Source organism: Bombus fervidus, chromosome 1 (assembly GCF_041682495.2).
Source record: "Bombus fervidus isolate BK054 chromosome 1, iyBomFerv1, whole genome shotgun sequence".
Taxonomy (NCBI): domain Eukaryota; kingdom Metazoa; phylum Arthropoda; class Insecta; order Hymenoptera; family Apidae; genus Bombus; species Bombus fervidus.
Window position 1 is genome coordinate 23820091 of NC_091517.1, and position 26326 is coordinate 23846416.

General features: G+C 36.4%; 2 protein-coding genes across 9 annotated transcripts in view; both read left to right on the forward strand.

The window, feature by feature from the left end:
- The window catches only part of Mesk2 (misexpression suppressor of KSR 2), a 122814-nt gene extending 102219 nt beyond the window's left edge, over nt 1-20595 (forward strand). For 6 of the 8 annotated variants that reach the window (XM_071999709.1, XM_071999699.1, XM_071999682.1 and 3 more), the window contains 6 exons: nt 8988-9187; nt 9739-9859; nt 12296-12584; nt 13291-13560; nt 13967-14051; nt 17695-20595. In XM_071999709.1, coding sequence (XP_071855810.1) covers nt 8988-9187; nt 9739-9859; nt 12296-12584; nt 13291-13560; nt 13967-14051; nt 17695-17840 — 1111 coding nt within the window. In that variant the 3' untranslated portion in view covers nt 17841-20595. Of the gene's footprint in view, nt 1-8987; nt 9188-9738; nt 9860-12295; nt 12585-13290; nt 13561-13966; nt 14052-16413; nt 16535-17694 lie in introns of all 8 variants that reach the window. The other 2 variants (XR_011799393.1, XM_071999730.1) reach the window with 2 other exon arrangements.
- A 3225-nt stretch (nt 20596-23820) lies between these two features.
- Nucleotides 23821-26326, forward strand: part of Egfr (epidermal growth factor receptor) — a 176319-nt gene continuing 173813 nt past the window's right edge. The window contains exon 1 of the mRNA XM_072022586.1: nt 23821-24625. Within this exon, the coding sequence (XP_071878687.1) occupies nt 24544-24625 (82 nt within the window). The 5' untranslated portion in view covers nt 23821-24543. The remainder of the gene's footprint in view (nt 24626-26326) is intronic.

Below are 26326 nucleotides of genomic sequence, written 5' to 3' on the forward strand. Positions count from 1 at the left end.
CTTCGTTGACACTTACTCATTCCTGCGGTATAAGACACGCGTGATGATAAATGGTGCTAGCAGGACATTAAAATGTAAGAGTTCCTTGTGACACGACTCTGTGAACTCATACGTCATTTTGTTCTACTTTCGCTGAAAATTCATTTTTGTGCCACTTGGCAACACGCCCGATTCACCTGAATTGTACGATCCTCGGGACTTAGCTCAATTTTCCACTCGATAAAGACAATGGAACCATCTCTTTCTCTCTCTCTTAAAGATATATCATCGGTAACGTGATCGAAGCATTAGAAAATCGGAAACTCTACACCATCGTCTGAAATTGTGGTTTCCGCGAGACGTACTCTTCTAGAATATTGGCTCGTGTTTTGTTCTGTCACGTGTTTCGTTATTAAAATGAGAGAAACATCAACACGAATATGAAATTACTTCATACAGTAACCGGATTGCAACGTGTCAGGATAGCGATCGTAACCTTAATTATATCGTAATAATTCATAATAAGGTATATTAGTATACATTTCTATGAACAGTGTCTGTAACGAGAATATGGTAAAAAAGTGAAGGTAAATTCGTGATTTTCTAATTACTAATTAACAACTGTACTGAAATATCTTATACGCTGGCATTGCGTTATAATCCCGATCATTGTAGCAACTAATTAACGAAAACGGAAAATCTCACGTTATTCAATTCTCGTGCAACATCATAGCGTCCTTTAGAGGCAAAAATGTTCGAATAACGAAGAGAGATACCTACGTTGCATAATTAGCGAGTGCGCATGAAACCAGAGAAGAGGTCACGAAATAGTTGAAAATTAGAACAAAGACCCTACAACGACTGTTCGAGGATCGGAGGCGAACGAAAGGTAACCAATTTGTTGTGAGATTGAAGTTAATGCATGGTATGGATAGACCATATTTCATTTTTCTCTTTATATTACATTTTGAGATGCATTTTTCTCTACGTTCAATTCAGCATCCGATCAATTTCTATCTTTAGAAGCGATTAAGGTTTCTTTTTCTCTGGGTGAAACGGCTTTAGCGAATCGTGCTCTGCATTCAGCATAGATTTAGCGAGCAATCGTTCGAGATTGCCTGGTTTTCGAAAGAAAGCCTGACTCCAGAAAGGAAAGACGTAAATCAATCTGTTGTCGACAGCCTCGTCTTACACGCGTCTCTCTGCGACAGAGGACTGGCTGACGAAAAAATGTCATGTGCAGCTCGGTTAATCGATCGATAAAAAGGATACAAACGAGATATCGAATGACGGGGATATCGAGTGTTCCTTCGTGGTGGTTAGCTTGGTTTTTATCGATCGAATGGTTTCTTACGAATCCACCATTTTCTCTTCTTCGGTAAGCGTTACGAATCTCGACAGGTACCGTAAACCGTATACGACTTGTTTCTACTTCTAACCGCAGCAATTTTATTTCGTGTTTCGGTGTGCTTTCGTAAATTTATGTCTACTCGCGAGGAAGACTATCCGCTTGATAATGGAATTACAATGATTTTTTAATATATGTATAGCGACTTACGAAAGTGTTTGAACATTTGATATAGAAAACTTTAGAAAATACGTTATTTCGAGACTTCATTAGCACGCGTTACAACGAGATACGACTGTCCTGAAAATAAAAAATGAACGTAGAAAAATCTGAAAATGTCTAGCTCTTAAACTAATTGTCAATAGTACATTTGTTTCGGTACCTTCGTGAACTAACGATATCAAAAATTTATGCCATGATCGATGGAATAACGTGCCTCGTCTGTTTTAGCACAGACTCTTATAGCTTGCGTTAGATTCCTGGTATATTATTTAATGTATAAATATAATATATTATTATTTCTACGATATAATATATCTGATGATTAACGAGGTTTATTAACATCGTTCACACTGTAAATTTCACAGAATGTGATACACGAACGCTAATAAAAGATACTGTTACAGTGGATTCCTTATCTGTTTTAGCCGCTCCAGTTTCGAGCATACGTCGACGTTTATTTGACCTAAAATTTAAATCAACTTTAAATTTCGAATTAACTCTGGAAAAACTAGGAAACTGGGCACGGTATCCGCGATTAATTTGCAGCGAGTTTGAAACGGATTTGAAGCTCGGCTTAAAGCTCTCTGATCTTTCTATGCGAATACCTCGAAAGTTCTCCCGTTTTTTTTTTGCCCGCTAAGTCATTGAAGGCAGCCGCCGATTAAATCCTGCTTTTCAGGGATATTGTGTCTATTCAGGAGTTTTTCGCAATTCCCGCGAACACCTTCCACCGAATACCTTTTCTTTTCGTATACGTAACACGAAGCAATTTCGCAGTTGAAAAAAAAAAGAAAAAAAAAAAAGGAAAACAGTAGAACGTCCGATTCGCGTGAAAATCTTATCAGGCGTCTGCCTAGCAGATTTTCAACGTTACGGTTTTAGAAATCCATTTTCGTTCGTATTATCCAATCGTCGATGCATCTACGAAGCTTCTTTAAATAAAGAGGGATCCTGGAAGGCAAACCGACGTCTAGAATTTGCATAACCGATATTCCAGCATCTTCGCCCGTATCCTGGAATAATCAATTCCCATTTCTTCGAGCACTGGAACTTTAAAACTAAGCAGCTGTCACGGAAAGGTAGATGATTGAATCGATGAGTTTTGTTCGAATACCTTGTGAAATGCAAAGCCGGAATATTTTTATTTCAACTTGCTTCGTAATAATCATAATTCTGACTTATCGAATGTTTGCGAAACAGTGGTTTTTGGCATAATTATAAAAGTTAATCAAAAGGGAAACGCAAAAATACGTTGACAACATGCTTTTATGGTTACTATCTCCAGCGACAACTTGGGACAGGAACACAACCGGATTTAACTTGCACCGGAAATGATAGTGCGACGTGCTAGCGATACGGGAAACCACACGCAGACAGATTTGCTGTGCTTTGAAATTCAATGAAGTGAACTCAAACGATATATTCGAACCACTACAAGTACCGTTTAATCTTTAACCGGAAACTAGAACAGCTGGAGAATTAATGAGATCATTATATTAACGTAATAGGTTGGAAACGATAATTCGAAACATTACTTAGAAGCAGAAGAACCAGTTATCTCAAGGAATGAATTTTCAAAAAGAGCGATATTGTTAAAATCATACTGTTACTCTAAAGGAAATATCAAATATAAGGCAAGTGCAGTTCGCCGTGAAACGAATAATATCTTTTTAAAACAATTAATACCGTTTTAAGAAAGCAGCGATGAAAAGAAACGAAGAAAAATGGAATTCTAACTTAATTTAAAAACTGAAGCCTAAGCAATTTTATCTAGAAAATATTTCTTACAAATATACTATATCTTGAATATTTTGCTTGCATATTATATGCATTCTGTGCGTTTTTGCACCTGTAAAAGTCATTAAAATGTATTAAACCCTTAATCTAGTAATAACCTACAACCTCTAACCTACATAATATCGCGTTTATGCGAGATAAAGTTAAATTCACCGAGGTATAAAAAGAAGGCTGTTAACAAGAAGTATACTTCAAGTTATATTATTCTGTTATTGGTTGTCTCGTCGTATTTTTAGATTACGTCGTATTTCGTCGCAAAAATATGGGAATCGTTTTTTATTGTGGTTTTGAGTAATTAGAAAACGTTCAATTAAGTTAAGACGAAGCACTCGACATCTTTAAAATTTCGTTCGCTTCACGGACGATAATGGATAGTAATAATTTTCTTCCTCTTCCTTTAGTAGGTTTCTTCCTTATTAGGATTCTCATTTGCAATTATGGAACGTATTTTCAACGAAGATGACTTTTATTATATCCTAGTCTTAAAATGTAAAAAGGTAGATGAAGAAACTTCGGTGAAACTATTTATTTTTTAGTTATCATTATTGGATAGGTATGCTAATAAGAATCTAGCATTCGATAAAGTAAATATTTGTACAGAATATATATTGCAATGAATATTTTCTGAATGAATTTAATTATCTCCGTTTGTGTCGGAAAATACATAGAAATTCTAAAATATTGAAAAATAATATTGATATTCGCATATAAATTACGATATTTTACATAAATTTCTCTCGTGAACCTCGTTTCTTCTCTTCTATGTTTTTCTTCGTGTTGAATCTTAAACGTTCGTTTCAACACCTGTTCGCGTAATAACATTATAGTATACGTTACCAGAGAAATATGATCATAGTAATAAAGTGAATAAATTTGGGTTACTATCGTTCGCAAGCAATGCTCTATCAGTGTAAACAAGGGAGTACTGTATATCTAACCGAGACTTTATCAATTTATCATCAAATATCTTGGCGTGAGAAATTACTTCGAAGAACTTTTTACCGATGTCGTTCGACACTTGACTCGCTCGAGGCTAGATTTTTCTTTTAGCAATAAAGCCAATAATATAACGGTTCGGATTATAATACACTTAAATTTTAAAAAAATATGGTTTACTCGTCGTTCTTAAAATTAGATAGATATGTAGCTCCAATTATAATGAACTCTCATATCCAAATGGTCCTCTACGGTGCTAGAAAAATTACAGCGAACTAAAAGTTTTCCTAAAAACTACCTTCAAACATATTCTATTATTCTGATCACTATTCTGCCTTAAATACGAGTACTACCGATTTTAAATAACTTTCATTTGCTAATATTAAAAAACTGTTAACGCTGTTCCATTTTCAACGAATACTTGGAAACATTTTAGCGACTCGATCTCGAAATGATTACTTTGAAAGTACATTTGTACATGTATCGTGAAGTCCGCAGGATAACGTATTGATTTTCAAGTAAAATCAGACTGCCGCCATCCAGCTGTGTCTATAAATCTGGGGTATAAATTTAATGAAATAATTTCTGCAGATATATTTTCGCAGCGAGTGCCAACGTTTTGAAAGAGAGAATCCAGTTCCATATCTTCTTCTTTTTGCGAGATCACGGCTCCATTCAAGCGCCACATGAATAAACGAAATATGGAATGTGACAGAAAGAGTATTAAAATGATAGCAGAAATTAATTCACATTGACTAACGAGGTCATTTTTGAAGCTTGTATACCAGAAAATAGAAGCAGTATTTTCATTTACATATATCTATATATATATATACACATAAGAAAGAGTATGAAAAAAGACAAACACGAGAATGGTATTACTGGAAAAGCAATTTACGCAACGCTGCCTTTCCAAATGATAAAGCAAGGAAAAGAAACGTTTAACAAAAGGGCAGGATCAGCCCCGGGAATCTAACGAAGAAAGTAACTTCTTTATGAGGTCAGTGGATGGTATTTTCACTGATATTTCTTCAAGGAGGGGGTGTAGTTCCTTTATCTCGCTCGAACTTGCAGAAGCGTCAGCATGTAGGGAACAGGTCAACCCGAGATCCTGACATTTCCCCGGTGAACTAAATTGGGTCGTCCCGTAAATCCTCGGGAATACAGGTCAAAGTAAATTCTTCCAGTATTAGACAGAGAAAGAGCGCGGATTGCTTCGCCCAAGTACTTTTTAAACGGTTAACACGATCAAATTAATCACCGCGAGTATCGTTTGTTTTTCCTAGCGATTTAAATCAGGAAACGCTTTACTCGATACTGCGAAAGGACGATCGTATAAAACGTGCCATTGATTTTATTGCAAGAAGCACTTTAGAATTTCTTGGAACTCTAAGAACTAAGCTTCGATATTTTAAAATTTAACCTTGATCTTTTCACAAAATAATGGAACTTGTACAGTGTGAGACAGTATTTTTAGTAGAATAATAAGAGAATTGGGAAAATATCGTGTACCTTAGATTCCTCTAGACAAGAATAGATATCAAAAAAGAAGAGATGTAGCTCGAAGGTTGTTCATAATCGAATTTAGCGAATTACAAGACGAATTACTTAGTTCGACTTGAACGTTATACTGACACAAATAATCCTATTTTATTCTAATATATTGCCTCTAAGTTACTGCCTTTTGTAAGTCGTGAAAATAACGCGAAAGACGATAGAATCATCGTTAAAGCCATAAATACACGTGTCAAGACGTAAAAGAGGAAAATCAGTACTCCGATTTACTGGATCACATAATAAACGCGTAGTTAAACGAGCCTTAAACGGCCATTTCGCTGGAGAGTGAAATGCACTTTTGAACATTACGGAAGCTTTAACGAAGAAGAACGCGGTGCTACGTGTTTCCTCTTTAATGTATCTACAGCTGAATAGAACTGCAGGCGTCAAAGGGAAATTGCGCACACGAATCACAAGATTACCGCATAGTATGCAAGCGTGTGGTATGTACGGTCTCGGGGACACGGGCCATCTTCAGTAACACACGATCCGGCCAGCAACGCCATGCTCGATAGGGCGTGGTCCTCAGGATCGATACCATAAAAAGCTCACTACACCACCGACTTCTTTAATAAAGTACGTGGCTTTGCGTGTACGCGTTTATATTAAACGTTTCCACGAGTTTTATGCAAATCACCCATACCTTCCGTGGGCGCGCGTCCGATTATGCCCTTTATCACGCACATCTAGCGACATCGTGGGCATAGCAAGTTCTATCAACGATTCAGCTGTAGAAAAATATAGTAATCGAGGAAAGCATTCGAATACTTATCGTAGACAATCGTTATGAACATATCAGATGCGCTGTATGAAAACCTTTTGGAATTTCATTAACACTGTATAACCCAGTTTATGCAAATGTTATTTGAAAGTATGAATTACAAACTATTTCAAGTATTTCTTACATTACAATGTCTTGCCTCGTGCATTTAATTAATTGTTGCGTTGATGGAAATTATCTACCTCGTTTATGTAGAATAATTATACGACAGGCTGTTATGAAATAATGGCAAAATATTTCCAATTGAACGAAGAATAAAACATCAGTTTCCACGGATGTTTCCAAATGATAGAATATTCTAACTAAGGGCGGCAGTATAATAGATGAATGCACGACTGTTATAATTGTGAGACTCGTAGCAAAAACGACCTTTGTCAAAGTTTTCAGCTTCTCGGACGTCAAATCTTGTCTTCTCTATGAAGTGTGTGTTTGTTATAATCATCTTGTAACTTCTATGTACATTTTCAGATTTATTTCAAATTTTATCAATAGGATGAAAATCGTGTCGTACGTCGTACAATATTTTTTATATGATACACATAATATATATTTGTTTGTATTTAGAAAAAGTTTTTTTTTATTGAAATACTTTCAGAAACCATTGTACACTGTACATTTATAGTATTCCGTAAGAAGGTACTTGAAATTGTGATAAGAAAATTCGATATTTTGACATTCGTATTCAGATAATGTTCATCGTTTCTTTGGTATTGATAAGTGAGGTGTATATTCGCGAACCGATCAAAGTTTATATCGATGAAAGAGCATATATTAGTAACGCAAACTGCACATCCTGCCCTGCATTTTGGCATATGGGAAGGGTGGTCTGTTTCTGCTACATTCGGGTTAATTACTTAATTAATTAAGCGCGAATGTATATCGCAGGATCGGACTTGCACAAATACATATACATATTCATGGGTCAAATGAATATTAATTGTTGAACTATCGCAAATCGTTTCTGTGAATTACGGTATGGCGAAGAGTTATTAGAAAGCAATTATGTAGCGATTACTACTCCGTTGGCGGTCATAAATCATTGACTAACTGTGCTTTGATACTTTTGTCTAATGAACTATGCATTAAGTTACATGTTACGTATTAATTAACGAAAAGGGAAAAAATATTAATCATAGAGCGATAATACTACATGATAAAGAACAATAATATTTATTTCGCTTAAACTATATTTTTATTTTGTTATAATTGTGATTATTACAATATTTAAAATTTCTTAGTAATATGAACGAACGAAGGAAAATTACGACAAATAAAAGTATCATTTCTACCGAAACACAAGAACAGAGGAAAACAAAGTTTATTCAGGAAATATTTGTACGTCGCTTTGAAAGGGACAAAAACCTATAGGACTAGCCCATTCAAATCCGCTGAAAGTATCAACTTGGCACATTTTATATTCTGGCGTTGACGTAGCGAATATTTGATGATACTTTGTCTGTAGTGCGAATGGAAAGAGAATAAACAAAAAGGAATAACTCCTTTCACCTGGCTGATTCTTTTCATTTCACTGTAAACTTTTGAATATTCAATAGTTTCAGGGTTAGCACTCTCGCATCTCATTTGAACGTAATTCCTTCAATCTTCGTTTAACCTAATAATATTCTAATTAGTCTAGCGATTAAAACGCGATATTAACAGGAGCGTCTTTTACTTGCATTACGAGCATGTAGTTTCGCGTTCGAGAAAATTAAAAATAAAGTGAGCAAATATAGACATCAGGTGAGCATAAAAAAAAAAACGCGAGAAAAAATGCGTATCGATTCAACATAAATTTTCCACTATGCAATTTTCTATCGACCCTTGGTTAAGTCAGCACTGAATTTTCTAGGCTATCGATTATTTCCTCCTTATTAAACGTCCTTGTTCGCGCATTTAATTTAATGCTCAACACACTCGCTGTTATTAAAATACGACTATTTTTTCCCAAGAGCTGCACGAAGATAGAGATATCTTCTTTCTTCTTTCATAAAGAAAAAGCTAGTAGAAGAGAATTTATGTTTCTAGATATTTTCATTACAATACTTAAAAACAGAAAGCCAACGATTGCATTTTCAATTATTGCCGAGAGTCTAGCAAGTACATTTAGATAATTAAACAGAAATAAGAACGATACTTTTATAAGTGAATGATGGCAGAGTACTAAGCACGTTTCAGTATTTTACCAATGATAAAGATAATGTTTCTACCACCTACTGAATTCAAGAAACATCAGCGAAGTATAAATTTCGTCTGACTCAACAAACTTTGAATACTTGGTGCTTTGTTTGCACGTGTGCCAAGAATGTCTCGATTGATTTAGTTGTGGCAAAATAGTCAAGGGACTAAGAGACTTCTTTTCATGCGCAGCACGATGCCTTCAGATAGTATGGACGACATTGAACTGAAAAATATTCAACTTCAATTTCCTCCGCTAAGATGCCTATCGAGAGACGACAGTTCTGTGCGAGAGGAAAGGGTTGAAACTGACAAAGGGAGTTTGCTGGTGGCTGTGCAAGGGAACCGAGCGAAACCTGCCATTCTTACTTATCACGACTTAGGCCTTAACTGTGAGTAATCAATGTTTCTAATTATTTCTAGAGGCTATCATGGATCAAATTTCACCCGGTATGAATTTTGTTCTAATACCATCCTAATATCATTTCCAACCACTTCGAACAATAATTTTTCTACTTTTCATTTAATATCGTATAGTAACTAAACATTTAATCGCGTTTGTTCGATTTTATTGATTTCTAAAATAAAAAAGATGAGGCGGTGTAAAATCTTACCCATAATAGTATTAATGAGACTTCGTTTGGGGATAGCAGAGATTAATATAAAGAAAAATCACGGAAAATTGCCAAATAGATTTTTAACTTTGTATTTGAAAAGCGATATTTGTATTTTAATTAATATGCACTGTGTACGAGAGTGTGGTAATATTAGTTAAAATTCTTCGAAATGTCGTTGTTGGAAAATAAAGCGAAAAATCTGACCGGAAATTTTTCTACATCGCTCGAGGGAAGAAAAATAAACGATTTTAAGTGAATTTGATACGGATGGATAAGATTTTTGATTGCGGAAGATATTAAAGAAAAAGATGGTTCGTTATTTTCAGATATATCGAGCTTCCAGGCGTTCTTCAATTACATCGACATGAGAGTTTTACTCGAAAACTTCTGTGTTTATCATGTGAATGCACCGGGTCAAGAAGAAGGTGCACCCACGCTGCCTGAGGAGTAAGTACATTTTCTACAGAAAGTTTATTTGTTTCTCGAAACGCGTTATAAATTTACGGTTAAATATTCTTACTGACAAAATTTTACTTTTTTGAACGTGAAACTTATATTTTTCTTTCTCTTTCAATAAATACAACTTTCAATATTGGAGCCGCTGCATACCTTTAGATTTTCGTACTAAATAGTCTATGAGCAATTTATATAAAGGACCAATTTCTTTTTCCATTTCGAGCATGATCCAACAAACGCGTAATTGCTAGCAGCCACGCCTAAAGTCGATAAGCGACCACTTCCAATTATCAACCAGGTTCGAACGCCGATTCCCTTGACGTGCAGTAACGAGTTTGCTAATTAACGCGCAGCACAGCTGACAGTGACGAAACAAAACGAAAAAGCAAAAATAGAGGCAGCTGATTTCCCAATGTTTACCATATGTGCGCGTATTATACGTATGCATATTTAAATATCGTTGAAGAGCATAATACGCGCGCGTCAGTTGACGACAGTGAATTCAATTACTGCAAATCAATGACCTAATTAACATCCTAATTAGTCGAAGCCCCGACTATGTTCCTACTTTAACATGTACCGCGGGTAATTCCTCCATGTCTTAAGAGCGATTCTCTCTCCTTTGCCTCATGCCTGCGCGGCAAATTCTTTCTTACGCTTTTCCCTCTATCGCCGTTTGCATTTCTACGGATTCCATCTTATCCGGCTGTTGCGCAGTTCGCCGTTTCGTTATTCAATTTCTCATGAAATCAGGAAATGTTAGGTCAGGAATTTATTCGAAGATCAATCGTTGAACTAGCTCTTGTCGTTTAACGAGAACGAAGTTACGCGATAAGATTGTCTTTATTTGAAACAATAAAATATATTCATTGCAGATTGGTTTCAAACTTGATCAATATGTATAATCATCATAATCTCGTCACAGTGTTAATGTCATCACAGTGTTCTGTTGCGAATTATCGACTAAACAGCAACCGGTCAGGTCAAACCGATCGGTCGATATCGCGTACCTCGAATGACTTAACGCTCAAGATTTAATAGATCGAGTGTTAGAGTAATGCACTTGTTGTATAAAAGTAAAGTGTGATGTTATGAAGATAGCGATGGTAGGATCTTGTTGGGAGCGAAGTATTTCACCCATACAGTACGATGTCTGACGATAAACTGTCCTAGTATGTTGCTAATTTTCCCCACCAGCCGTTGGGTCTCGTGCCTTCCCGGCTGCAGTTTTTCCCGGAGATTTTTACCCGAACTCGGAGTCATTAGGTTTACAGCTCGGAGAGGACATGAAATTTGGAATTTTCTAAAGAAGGGACAGGGCCCGTCCGAGCCATAAACGGGCGGCTACTTAAAATTTCGAACAATTTCAAAATGTTTTATATAACACACATGATACGCGAAAGTTTTCTATGATAAATGTCGAGAAATATGATAGCACTTTCGTGAGCTATCGTATACGACTCGATGTTACGATCGATGGTAAGAAGAAGAAAATTCCGCAAACCGCGTGACACAATCGCTGAGAATCGTTTACACCGTGGAATTGGAAGATTGACACTATCTACCTACGACGTCCGATTAACCTGACCTCAAACAATCGAGGTTCACCTCGGCGGACGTATACGTAGCTAAACAGAGTGTTACAGAATAATTTAGACTGCAATGCAGATTTTCATGCAACCAGCAAATACGAACTATTCCCACTCGCGTGCCAAATCCGTAAAACACGATGACGAGTATATCTAGTCGAATATTTTGTTTCCGATCGATCGACTTGGTGATACTCGAGAGATTGTATTGGATTTTTGTAATTTAGTCAGAAGAATCAAGATTATGATTTAAAATTCGCATCTCAAAGTCCATGTAAACATCTCGTATACTATTTTGCACATGCTTTAGGCAATTTACAATAATGATTTCATAATTGCGACTAATCATATTTTTAAAAGTATTTTACACATTCCTACCAGTGTGTACTTGCATGAAAGAATTTGCAAATATAAATACATCAGCATTAATTACAGCGTAGATGTAAACAAGTTGGTATGAAACTAATAAAATCCCACGTTTATTGCCTCCGATGTGGCGTATTATTGAAAACGTAAATTCCGTTTCACACGTAGGATGCAATGATAAATATTGGCACACGATAATCACCTAAGGTCAAGTGAAAAATTTCTTTGCACGCACCATCAATTCCAATTCAAATTGAGAATTCACCATATGATTTAGTTTCCTCACCGCCCTTGCCGCATGTGTCAAACATTGACACACAAAACACAACTGTCGTAAAATGTCCTTCTTGTATCAAATGCAAACCTAATATTTCTTACTGCACATCCAACAGACAAATTGTCACAAAGAGAAATTTGTTATATCGAAACATAAAAGATAAATTAGACGCTAAATCTTATTTTCGTATTACAGTTACGTCTATCCGTCCATGGATGAACTGGCTGAACAGTTGCTCTTCGTACTGGGCTATTTTGGCCTGAAATCCGTAATCGGTTTTGGAGTCGGCGCCGGGGCCAACATACTAGCGAGATTCGCACTTGCTCATCCGGAGAAGGTTAATGCTCTGTGCTTGATAAACTGCGTGTCGACGCAGGCAGGTTGGATCGAATGGGGCTACCAAAAGCTGAACGTTCGTCATTTGAGGTCACAGGGCATGACCCAGGGTGTATTGGACTATCTGATGTGGCATCACTTTGGCAGGGTGAGAGCGTACATTCATATACCTAATTACACTAACTATAGAAACTACACGTCGATGTTCTTTCAACGAGAGAGGTAGACTATTACTTTTCAAATCCTTCGACTGTACTGTTTATTTTTTTCTTTTGTAACTTTGATAGTAAAACTTCCATAAAATCTGATAAAATATTAGATAATAGACTCTAACGAGATGTTGAATTTAATATTGTGTTCACAATGTGTAATTACGACATGTTTTCCAATATTATTCATTATAGACCTTCTTTTCTAATATCGGCAAACAGATCAATTAAACGAGAAGGTCTTAGCAATAAATTTCTAGCACGAAATGGCACGATACGCGTATATAAGAGAATAGACAATAGCCTGGATGACCCACAAAGTTTCATCAAGGCGAGTTAGTTTAAGCAACTTTCACACGGAAACGTAGATCGATAAATTATTGACGGAATCGAGTATGCCGAAGGCTTATTCTATCGAGTGTTTCCAAGCAACGTAGGAAATTGGATTAGTACTTCAACGACAATTCCGTCGCTCTTATTATGCAACACGTAGCTCCTTAACGGAGTTACCACATATGTAGGTACCGTAAAAAAAAAAGAAAAAAAATAATGGAAGTAGATCATGTTTATGATGTAAACATTCGACACAACGAAGAACAAAATTGTCAGAGATTCAGCAAGTAGCACGTATAAAATTTGTTTCAGGGTACGGAGGAAAGAAACCACGACCTCGTGCAAGTGTACAAGAACTATTTTGAGCGTCGTGTAAATCCAACGAATCTAGCGCTATTAATCGACAGCTACGTTCGTCGTACAGATCTGAACATCACGAGGGAATTAGACCCGACGCGTAAGAAGGAAGGTCTGACGCTCGGTGTACCTGTGATGAATATCACCGGTGCTTTGAGCCCACACGTCGACGACACCGTCACGTTAAATGGACGATTAGATCCGATGAACAGCTCTTGGATGAAGGTAAGAGACACTTGCAATATTAATCACCCTCTGTGCTAAGAGACTGTACACATTTGGAGTTTAATTCCGCGGAGAGAGTTTTCACCAAGAATCTCGTAAACTTGGCTTAAAATTCGGCTGATAACGTTTTCTCGGTAAACTTTTAATTGCGAATTATTTTTAACAAAATAATTCAAATGTACACAAATATAATATCTTTTTTACTATTATGTTATTTTGCATACTCGTTACTATTAATGGAAATTCAAATGGAAAATATTTTTACAAAGTACATAGAGCTACTGTGAATAACGGCATTTAAGAAACGATTTGTAAATTTCGTTGCAACGTTGGACGTAACAGTGAAACAGATCGGCTATATCGTTAACTAGATAATACCAACTAATTTAATTTGTCCAATTGACAGATTTCTGATTGCGGAATGGTACTGGAGGAGCAACCGGGCAAAGTAAGCGAGGCCTTCCGACTGTTTCTGCAGGGCGAAGGATATGGTAAGTGAGCGCCCTGACGAACCACGCTTTAGACGTTAATTATCAAATTGTCAAATGGTTATTCTCATCGATCTTCATCGGTATAAACGAATTTCGCTCGCGCCATGCTATTTCGTAAAAGAGGACGCGATCGCCTGATAAAACTAATACTAGTTCCCATTGATTGATATGTTAAAATAAAACTGCTAGTAAAATTCGAGTTAATGCTCGGTCTTTATAACCTTTACGACACGTAAATAAGAGACAACATTGTTGGTTGTTTAACATTACAAACAATGGATTAGCGTTAATGATTTCACGAAGACGTTCACGTGCTTTCTTGCGCAACGATACGCGGAAATGAGAACGCAAGTATCGTAAATATTCGTAGGCTTAAGTTCGTTCAATCGATTGCTACAATTTGACGAGTATCGGTATTTTTGGCCTATATGCACGTATACCCGAATCAAAGCCAATACAACTAACGAGTTATATACAAAAACGAAAGAAACGTTTCATGACAAGCTGACCGAACGGATAATCTCTCATCGCGACGTTCCCGACTCCGGTAGTATGCGATCCAATAACAAAGTAACGCTTGTAAATGAAGTCATCCTCGACCACTTTGCCTTGGAACTCGCTAGACTGATGCGGAAGTCGGTTTAAGCTGCATTTAGCTGTAGCGAGCAACGTTGTTTCTGTTCCCTCACCTTTAAATAGAGAACGATTTTATCGCAGATTTTTCTCTTTCTGACGTAGACGTTATCTATCGTGCAATCATATTCGAAGTAACTTGACGTTCGCCAATATCGTAAATATTTTTATCGCTTCATTGAAAACACATAATGAGCGAATACAAAATGTGTTATCACCCCTTTAAACGATTAACGCTAATTACGCGAGTAATTGAAGTTTATTATTCTTTTTGGCTTCTTGATCACAGAAACACGATAGCACTTATCACATAACACAACGCTTTACCACTACTATCGCCCAGTTAATATGCAACAGAACAGAAAGAAACGAGGTGTATTTATCGCGTAAATAGAGTACTTCGCCGATGATACAACGCCTCGCCTATTCCTTCTAATTATTATCCAACTCCTTTTTACACCATCCATTCGCTTAAAACAAAGACAATGAATTTATTACTTATTTTACATGGTAGGTATCTGCGAATATTAGCCAAGTACGCCCGAGTTGTTCTAATTAAATTAATTGTTCCTATCGTGATGATTATCGTTAATTAATTGTTGTTGTTACGATCGTCTCTGTTATACGAATAGAGTTTTCATGTTGTACGAATGGCGCGATGCCAAGATGTTGTTAATCCTTGATGCATTAAGGATCGATTACGTGAAACGTTTTAAATCTCTTCAAAAAAATAATTCTCAAATTGCTTTTTATTTAAACCATCGCATCCAATAAACCATTTTGATCTCTCTCTCTCTCTTTCTCTCTCTATCTCTCTATCTGTCTAACGATCTCACCAGCATCCTTGCTACATCGAGATTTAACAACGTCTTCGATCATGTACTTTCCTTCGTTGGAAAGCCACTGGCTCGACTTGATAAATAAAAAGAGGTTTGAAAAAGGATTACGTTGAATTCATCACTTTAGTCTCACCACCATTTGTCATTTATTTGAGAGCTTAAGAAAGAAAAAAAAAAAAAAAGAAAAAAAAAAGAAATGATTATCGAAGGCAAATAAGAAAAAAAATACATGTTCACCGACTTGCGCCTTTATTTCCCACGCGTCTCGGATCGATCGAGTGGTACGTATATACTAATACCTAGTGCTCAACTGAAGTAGTCAGTAAAGTAGTGTCGGCTTTTTGGCTATTTTGTTTTGCTTCTCAATTTCTGCCAGTGCTAAGGATCACGCTATCGTTCAAGTAGTTTAGACAGAAGATATACAACGTATATTGTTTTGAAAATACTTTGATAAGTACCGGCAAGAATTTACGCTTTTACTGTTCGAATGGCTCGTAAACTGTTATGAAGTAGCATTAGAGTTTCCGATCAAACGATTTATTTGATAATTTCTTTTTTAAGAAGAAGAGAATTTGACACTTACTTTGCAATGTAAATAGCCAAAGCGTTTCTTTGCGACTCGCGTCCATTTCATTCGAATAACAATTTCTCTGACTGCACGAAAGAAGATGAACATGGACGCTAGTCGCGATCTAATCGGTGCTTAATTTTTATTATTTAAATGTATCAGTACACGACAATTGGCCTAGCGATGCATCGCACCTAAGAATGACTTTTTTTCAATGAGAATAAAAACAATTATGATAATATTCGCTATGGCTACGCTACGTTATGATCTGTTCCGTTTTTTGAATGTTTTAAAGAGAATTTGTTTTTTTTATGCCTTTTAGTGGTGAGATCCCCGCGGAAGCCCATGACGCCGACAACACCCGAAGGTAATTGTAATTAGGAATTGAAGGCCGCAAGGAGTCAAGCGCGCAGTTGGTCAGTTAGGCCACGTCTATGTGTTAAGTAAGTCGGAATTCAAACTTTTATCGGGAGGTATTAACCGACGATGATGTACTAACAATATCATGGACAACCTCGGGTATATTCTCTCTATTTCTGTCTTCTCTGACTATGAAGGATTATCAAAAGGCAACTAACTACTGTTCATTCTCTTAAACAATGCTAACTCTTTTTGGGCTGCAGATGTCGTGGGTTTATGTCTTCGGACTTACTAAACTCTCGTGCATTTCATGAATTTTAAGATATATTTTGTAGATACATCTTAGAATCGTCATCCCTCTCGCTGTTTGTTTTTGAACGAAATAATATGTCGATTGAGCTTTTGCACGATGAAGCTATAGAATATCGATAAACACTTTTACAATTGTTTTCAAATGTATATGAAGAGTTACAGCGAGAGGATTAGTTCAAGATTGCATCGCATTTTCATATATTTATTCGACTAATTTTTTATTTAACGAACTTCTTAAAAATCTTCACTACAATGAGGATTCATTTACTAGGATCACAAGATCATGGTAAAGTTTTATCGACTGAGTTCTATCATTGTTTGTTCTTATCGGTAGTTGGTATGAAGTAGCCTTTATCAATCAACGATAAATCAAGTATCTTTATAGAGACACCTTACTATCGCTTCCTCGTAGAAGTCGATCTTTTGAACGGAAGTATACCTAGGCTGTTTTCAAATTTTAAATTATTTAATCTGTTTTCTTATAGCAGCATATACTCATGGTGGGACATTAACAGATAGTATTTATAAAAATGTGCAATGAAAGAAAGACTCCGCACATACTGGGCAGTAGAATAGCGAACAACGAATTATGCCGAATCACATGCCTTGCACATAAAACAATTTCACTCTGACACACACGTGATTCTACCCTCTTTGTTTCTCGTTTTGCATGCGTGCCTTTCTATTTATTCTGTCCTCTTTATTTTTTTTAATCTCTTCGTTCGATCAAGCTAAATGTTCAATTCCTTTTTAACGATTTTTACGTTTCGATTTTTATCTCTATTTACTATACGATGAGTTTATTTGTTTTTGAACGAACGGAACATACATGTGGATACTTTCGTATTAGAAACCTCGACACGAGGATGAAGAATGTGATTCAGCACTCCAATTACTCTGACCTGGAATTTTCGTTTATTTTTCTTTACAGTGGCACCACTATCACCGTTGAAAATGGCTGACTACAGACTGGCTTCCCTCGAAGGACTCAATCATGTTTGCAGTAAGAAGATCGACTGGCCCACCGCCACTATACACATCACCGAGAATCCTATATCGGAGGCAGTTGTTTGTTAAATTTTTCTCGAGAAATTTCACAATTTACCATTGGTTATTTTTTCGAATGACTAAGCATGCAAGAACTTGAAAGGAAAAGAAACTGAAGAAAGAAAAAAAAAAAAAAAAAAGAAAAACAGAACGACGCACGCAGATCGAATCGGACATCGATTTTTTTCAAGGCTTCGTCGGAGCAACGATAAACGTGGCTCTAACTTCTAATTTTCGTTTATCAAGCTAACATCGATTATTCGATTTTTAGTTCTAAGCATATTTTTACTTTGATGTATTCGTTCTAAGTTTACTCTACTTCCCTTTTATTTATAACGAGACTAAGATATTTACAAGCGGAATGAACGTTTCCAATGGTACAAGATATTTTGTAGCAACCGTAATGCACGTTTCACTTGATTTTTTTCTATTAACGATAGATTAGGTTAGTCGGATAGATTTTATTTCAAATGCAACGAGGATTTTATCGTTTGAATCAATAATACACCGTTTAAGCCGGTTATCGTCCACGAGACTTTTAAACGTTCAATATAATTCGGAATTAACACGCGAGTTCACTTTTAAAAAGCTGGAGACAATTTTTGCCAATACACAACGTGACAATTTTTACTGTTGTAATCCTATGCAATCTTTGTTCAGCGGAACAACGTATTTTTTTAAAATTTCAGCGAATATTATATCGCGTATTACCGACGGTCGTTTTAATAACATGAATTTGAGATTAGAAATATGCGATTACAAATTACATCTGACGCATCGAAAGCCAACAACCATCGTATTCATCTATTCGCAGATACGGTTCTCGTACAACGTCAGAAACAACGAAATCATTGTTTTACTTAACTGCGACTTTTACAAAGGAGCAAGGTGAAAAAAAGAAAAGATAACAGAGCAGAGTAATGATGATCTGAACGGAACAAGATAAAGGTACTCGTCGTATAATGCGCGTGAGAAAAAGAATTTAGTCTTGGTTACATACGGACCGTTAATTATGGTTTAACGATGGATCGATTAAGAAGGGTAGCGATGATCGAGCGGTTTGATCGATAATTCTAAAAGTGTAAAAGTAATAATTATCCAAAACGATGTGCAAAAATATCGAATTGCACTAAAGACGAACATGTGTGGTAGCACTGCATCGTAGAGAATCGCGCACTATTGCTTTCCGTGTTCATAAGGAGATGCAAGAAACGACTGGTAGGTGCAGAATCAAGGGAGTCAAGTTCGTGGAAAGAGCATTGCGCACAATTCGAGCAGATATTCGCGTTTATTCAAACGAATCGGCAGACAACAGAAAGCGTGATGTCTTTTTATAAATTTGAACCCGTCCAGCCGCGCCTACTAAAAGCTTTCCGTGAATCACGAGTAAATGGTCGAGCCTCGTCGTCGCTTATGCATCCTTATCGAATTTGACGAGCTGGCTTTATTACTCGCGATAAATCGATGCTCGATCAATAAGACACGTCACACGGTTACGAGTAAAATCGAACGTGTCGGTGACACGATGCGCAGAGAATTAAAGAAAAACGAGGTAACAAAGGTAGGTATCGACGGATTAGACGCGTCGACATCTTCGATGATGTCGCTTGTTCGTTACCCACGGACATTTTTCATGTGGAGGAATGCAACAAAATAAAGCCTAAAGCAATCGGTCGTGACGAACGACCGTCCGTGTTCTCTCGATAAGAAAAAATTCTCGTAGGCCTGCACGTGTGATATGTGCTTCGTGTTAAAACAGGGAGTCTGCCCGAGGATATTCGCGCGTTAAACATCCTCGAACGGCTAAATCCTATGAAATAAATAACGTTTCCTTGCCCGACAACGGAAGAAACGTTCGTTCATTTGTTTGCGCTCGCGCACCGTTCGCACCCTTTCCTTAGTTTCAAGCGTTTAGAAATAATTAGAAGCGAGGATGTATGTATGCATGTTAACGTGTGTATGTGAAACCGAGAAAAAGAGGAAACGAACGTATGCGTATGAAAGCATGCGTAAGCGTGATATACATAGGAACGAGGATACGTAGATAATCGTTCAAAAAAGAAATAAAGATCGCAAAAAATTAAATAAAAAAGAAGTATCTGGTTCGATACCTCAATACGGTTCTACCAGGCTTCTTAAAGCCTTTAGCGTGATATGATAAGACGTGCCTGCTACATGATGTCGTACGTAGCTTTCGAAAGTTTCAACGCCTTTAGTTTTATATATTACGATTCCCGTACGTCCCGGATTTTCCCAATTTTCGCGCGTCCTTTCAAAACGAAAGCGTGCAATACGCTACATTCATGGTAATAATCGCCACTGGAAATTCCGCTGAATTCGGCTATCTGGAGCGGACGCTCGAAATTTCTTACATATCTTATATTTCAATCGAGTGAAATTCATATCCAGTCCTTTAATCAGTTTTCATTTTTTTTTTCTTTTTTAATTAGTTAATAAGTTGCGTAGAAATTATCTCTGTGTAAAGGGGATTCTATGAAAATTGTGGATCATGATAAAAAAAAAAAAGATATACATAAAAATTACGAAATTTCTTTGAAATTCCAAAACCCTGGCAAAATTTGTATAGTACGGCATTTACGACCATCAATGGCGTGTACTGTGCACGTCGGTGAGATATACAGTATCGTTTCTCGACTAATGAAGAAAAAAAGAACGACGGTATTTTAATCGGAAGGTCGTAAAAGAAGAAGATGCGCGAAAACACGACGAAAGTCGAGACAAAGGACGTATCGAGGGACGAAAGGTTTAATCGTTTCATGTAAAAGAGAGTTTATAAAAAAAGAGCGAATATATTATAGATGTATACCTATGGCGCGTTATTTAGGCCGGCGAATTGAAGACAGATCTGTAGTCGACAGCTTAGTATTAGAACTTTCAGGCTCGATTCTTCGAGAGGATTGAGAAAATAAAGGTATGCACGCATTAATCATTGCTAAACCGCGAGCGCTATAAGAGTAACCGTAGCTTCGAAGGACCACCGACACATTACTATTAATCCCTTCGTTTCCACGTCGCTCTTGGAGCTGCATTATAGAAACATTCAAGAACGGATTAGATCCACAACGTTCAAGTCTCACAACGTTTCCCTATTAATTATATTTGATTGAACATATCGTGGAAAAGTGTGATACCATTACGCATTGTACAACCGTTCAAAAAGATCTAATCTTAATCTTTAATCTTTCATTGATAATGTTCACGAGTACGCATATCATTAGTACGAATTAATTTACGAATTATATTATATTCGTTATGATTCAATGAAAAAGAAAGAAAGGGAAAAACAACAACTTATCGATATCCTGAGAATTCTATCGTATCTGCACTTTAATTGAAAATGCTAACGGTGATTGAATGTCTATAAAGCTCGAAGGGGGTGCGAAACTGACATGGTTGTTGGTTACGAAGGGCTTAAAGAAAAATTCATTTGCACACGGCCGTTCACAAAAAATCGGTATCAAAACGCCACTACAATCTCGCGAGAGGATAGCGATGTTTTTCTTTGAGGTGCTACGTGGAGCTTTTGCCTCCGAAGCAAATTTCCAAAAAATTCCTCGCGCCGTATCATCAAATAGATTGTAGCGGAAAAAATATGTTACTGACAACAACTCAAAGTAAAACAAGGTATAGTACAGTAAGCGAAATAAACTTAGACGGAGCTTGAGTATATCTATAAATATACAGGTTAAACAACACGTGCGCACCGAATATACATCTTGTTATTTATAATAAATGAACATAAAAAAACATTTTCTTATAAAATTTTCCTTTTCCATTCTGAATCAAATTAATGTTTCCGATTATTGAACTTCTATTTAATTTGTTATTCTCTATATAAAATATATACTTGTTTTTAAAAAATTATTTATTCCAAGAGATGTAAAAATAATCAAGAAAAAATATATAAAAATTATCAAGAAAAGGGGAAAGCGATGAAATATTTCTTTATATCAATATGTACGATTCTCGAAACATCTAGATAAATACGTGCGTGAATGTTAATTGTTATTACAATAATCACATGGTAAGTAAATTATAAAATCTCTCTCTTTTTTAAGTTGAAAAAACATATCATTATTATCATTCATGTAAAGCCAACACAGAAAAATTAACGAAAGATATTTTACACACAGACAAAAAACGTAAACGTGTTTTTCGTGCACATACGCTCTCTACTACCGTCTTATATCTTTGATAATAAACATATTCCTTCTTGCTTCTTTCATGCAAGAAAAAACTGCCAAAAGAACACGTATTATGGGTCCCGGATCTCATCTGGGAACCAGTGAGTCAGGAGGATCTGGTATAACGATTTAAAAGAAGCAAAAGAGCTTACAAGGAAAGAAATTTGCGATGAAGACATTTGCAAAGGATTTTAGAAGGATAAAATGTACAAATCAAACGATGATATTTCGTTTCCATATAAAATCATATAGGTACTTCGATTAGAATGAAACATTCGCTTAAAGCGAACCGCCATGTTGCTTTCCTTCATAATCGAACTTCACACGTATCGATCATATAAAAATTATAACGAATTAGACATACGTACAACGATTAAGAAATTCAGTAAGTTGAACAAATAATGTCAGTAAAGATTATGTCATAACAAGATTGAGATTAAAATATGTTACATCGGAATTATTTGTAACAAATATTTAACTAATAATACTTCTATGATCGTGATTACGTGATGATCAAAGTTTCGAAAATGTCTACGTACAGAAGCTTCAATCGTCAGAATTTTATTGTATATAGGTATTCAACTGACAGTACTTTCTTACTCGCATCGCATCACCGTATGATTATGTGCCACGTACATCGGAAAAAACTTGCTACGACAAGTATAAGGGTACTTTATTTGTACTTACCTGTTGAAAGATATCGTATAGATAAAAAGTCCCTTCCATTTGCAATCTCTATTTTTCTTCCATCCAAATCGTGCGAAGAACATGGTCTTTTATTCACTCTATCTCGAAGCATCGAGATTTTTCTTATGTTTTCATAGTTGAAATTAAAGATAAATTATCATTAAACTAGCACTTTTCACTATTTAGACTCATTATTTAAACAACTGAATATACATTGTTAATTCACATCGGACACGTTTTGTTACTATTCTCCCTCGCAAACGTTTGTTTGGATACAGTGCTGCCAAATGTCAAATATCGAACTTTGCGTTCGATTGAAATCTCGATATACATATGTAAATAAAGATAGCACCTGAAAAGAATATATTTATTTTTATAAATTAACACGTGTTTCAAATTGTTTTAAATCTATTTAATAATACAGATATACATGTTACATGGTAAAAATTATTTACGGTTATTTATTTTCATTCGATAAGAAACCTTACATCGTTTTAAATTAATCGATAGAAAATCGATCGTAGACATATTTTCTCTTTCCACCGTAGTTCATCGCAACCTTTTTGTATCAAGTTTTCTCTTGGGTACGCAGTTGCATGTGCACACGTACTCTAGATGCGTTCCTTGGCGACGAGAAACCAGTCTCCCGATGATTTTTGCGACGATCAAACGACTACTGTCTTCAAGGAATCGACAGGCCCGTATATGCCGACATGTCTTACCTGGCTCGATGGACAATGACCCGATGCATTTGAATTTTAACTGACAATCTGTGATTTTTAAACAATTAAACAAGTAAATCCTTGTATTCGTATTGTATGTACAATACGATTTTACAACATTACATCGATCGTGTAATGTCAACAATTAATGTAAGGTTAAGGTGTGTCTATAAACATGGTTCGTATAAACACTAACGATATGATTTGATGAAATTTTATTCATTTTGCAATCACGTATTTAAAAATCGATGTTTATATCTATGCAGGCACTTTCAGCGATGCCGCTTATCGATTCGTTGATCATCGGCGTTGTTCGTAAGCGTCCGTCAGGCCCCAATGTTACCGCCACCTGCCGTCTTCGAACGGAATCACGACTCGTCTTTGACAAGGCGCGCGTATTCTTGACTCGGCCAGCGTGGGAGTAAGGCTGTCCACCGAGAGACGCCTGAGAAGGTGGTCGATCAAGCGCTTTCTTACATTGAACCCAATTTCTTCGTACACGGTTGCCGAATTTTATTAAATTATCGTTCGATGAATATGTATTTTCATCGAACAAATCGCGAGTGAGTTTCGTCCATTCGAGTCAGTGAAATTGCAGTGTCTTTGTCACAGAGTGTTTAAGAAATCGTTCTCCCCCGTGTGCAACCGGCGTTGTTACAAAACAAATCACGGTGAAAACGGAGTCGTTACGCGCGCATGCGTTCAAAACGCTTGAATTTGAACGTGGTTCGAATTTTTCATGCTTCTTGCTTAATTCGAATAAGTAATTCGAATTGAGGAATATACGCGGAACTGAAACGGAGTGTGTACGATGCAGACTTTGAATCGTTTGAAGTGGACTGATATATAGACCTGACGAGGAAATTCCGATGGAAGTCTAATTCATCTGATACCGTAATAAGCAACTTGTTACTACTTCTATGACACTTGATTCTCGATGTGGAACTATTTACCATCGCCCTGTTGTCGCTAAATCGTTCAGGGGGCGTCCAAAAAAATTCGGAGTGATATATAGTGCGATATTATTAAGTGTGCGGTGCTGGTGTAGTGGATATGCGTCGATCTTTATTGTGAAGTTGCCTGGGGAATTCTTCCTGGATTGAAAGGCCTGGATAAAAGATGAGACTAGCCAGGATCCTCGGGGTTTGCGTACTCCTCGTGCTGGTGTACGTCGTCAAGGCCGACGTCATCGAGGAAAGAGGTACGTCAATTGTTTATTTTCTTTTTCTTCCAACTGAGAAATCATATCAAGTTTTGAAATAGGAATCTATTACCGTATCAAAACATAGCGCGTAAACATATTTTAGCGAAAAAATTAAAAAACATGGACGCTAGATATTTACGTATATTAATTAGTCGATACACGTAACTGTTGCTTATGGCAAATAGCTTCTTTTTACTTTGTAGCGTAAATTTATAAACTATGCTGTATATAGTTGAATCATTTTAACAATTTTTATTTGCCTTACATTAATTATGTGCTGAAAGAGCATCTTAATCATTTTTCATGCAACGTACATTTATAAATATATATAAATATATCACGCGGTCGAATGAATAAAATATCACGCAATAATTGCTTTGTGAATCATAGTTTTGCAGCGAAGTTTCATTTGTAAACACAAAACGTCATCTTTTTTTATTAAGATTTTTAATAAAATTGTCCAACAAATACAGTTATTAAAAGTGACAACATTGGAAGTAACATACTTTTAATGTGAATTTCGCGAGATTAAAAATAATACAAATATGTACACTTTGAAATCTTCGCGATTTAGATACGTCACCTGTAGATTTCACCTGAAGCGCGTTATCAAACTTAAAATAAAAATCCCCTATCTCAGCAAAACAACAAGCAGACGCTATTACCTTGCAGATAAGCAAATAAGAGATCCCTGGTAGGAACATATAGGCGTGATTCTCTTCTTGTGCTTCAATTTCTTTCTCCAGTTGCTCCACATTTTCGAACTCGACGAAAAACATGTATGTTTATCTTTCTTACTTGAGGATTAAAATATCAACAAGGGAACAAAGTAAATGTTTCGTTTCTCGGTAAAATCTATTGCAATTAATGCATCGGTTGCTTAACGACCTCAGATTCTTTCACTTTTCGTCATGTGGCCGTTGTGTACACCGTAAGTTAAATATATCTTGTTAAATGGCTAATTAAGCCTTAATAAGATCGGTTCACCCAGAGCGCTCGGCCAAGAATGAGGCCAATGGTACAACGTGTCTGTCTCGTTTGGAACTTTTGTTAAACCGTGAATACCATTCCTTAAGAATCGCGAGCTATTGCCAGGTGCTTTCTTGCGACTCGCTCTTTGTCATTTCAAACGATCAGTTTACAATCCACTTGTACACATCCAATGACTACACACGAGTTTAATTAAGAATCGGTCCTCCAATCAAATGACACGCGCAAACGATAATACGTCACGATTTCGCTTACTCGGTGCACGATTAGATTTGTCCGTCGTAGATATAATTACTATTTTACTTCTCTCTGATATCGCGTTGTAGGCTTTTACATTCCTTCCATTCAAGCATGTAATCGTATTGGAGATTTAATACTAGTAGAATAGATTGCATATACTGTGATTTATTTTCCGATCGATCTTTGTCCTCCACAATACCTCATTATATCGATTAATCGACGATATCGTAAAAAATTGTCGGGTAAAAGAACCACGTTGAAATGGTATACAGGCGACATACCAAATATGGCGAGGAAATGGTAGAATCAAACATCATGTGCCGATTCTTCATTGAATTCTTCGACTGAGTATCGGTCGAGTGAAAAAGCTGTAGCAACCTGCGGAAGAGGCAAGAACGCGTTCTCTCGCGTTCTTGACGCAACGTTTCTCTTCTCTTTTCTCTCTTTAGTATGCGAAGGAAAGACATA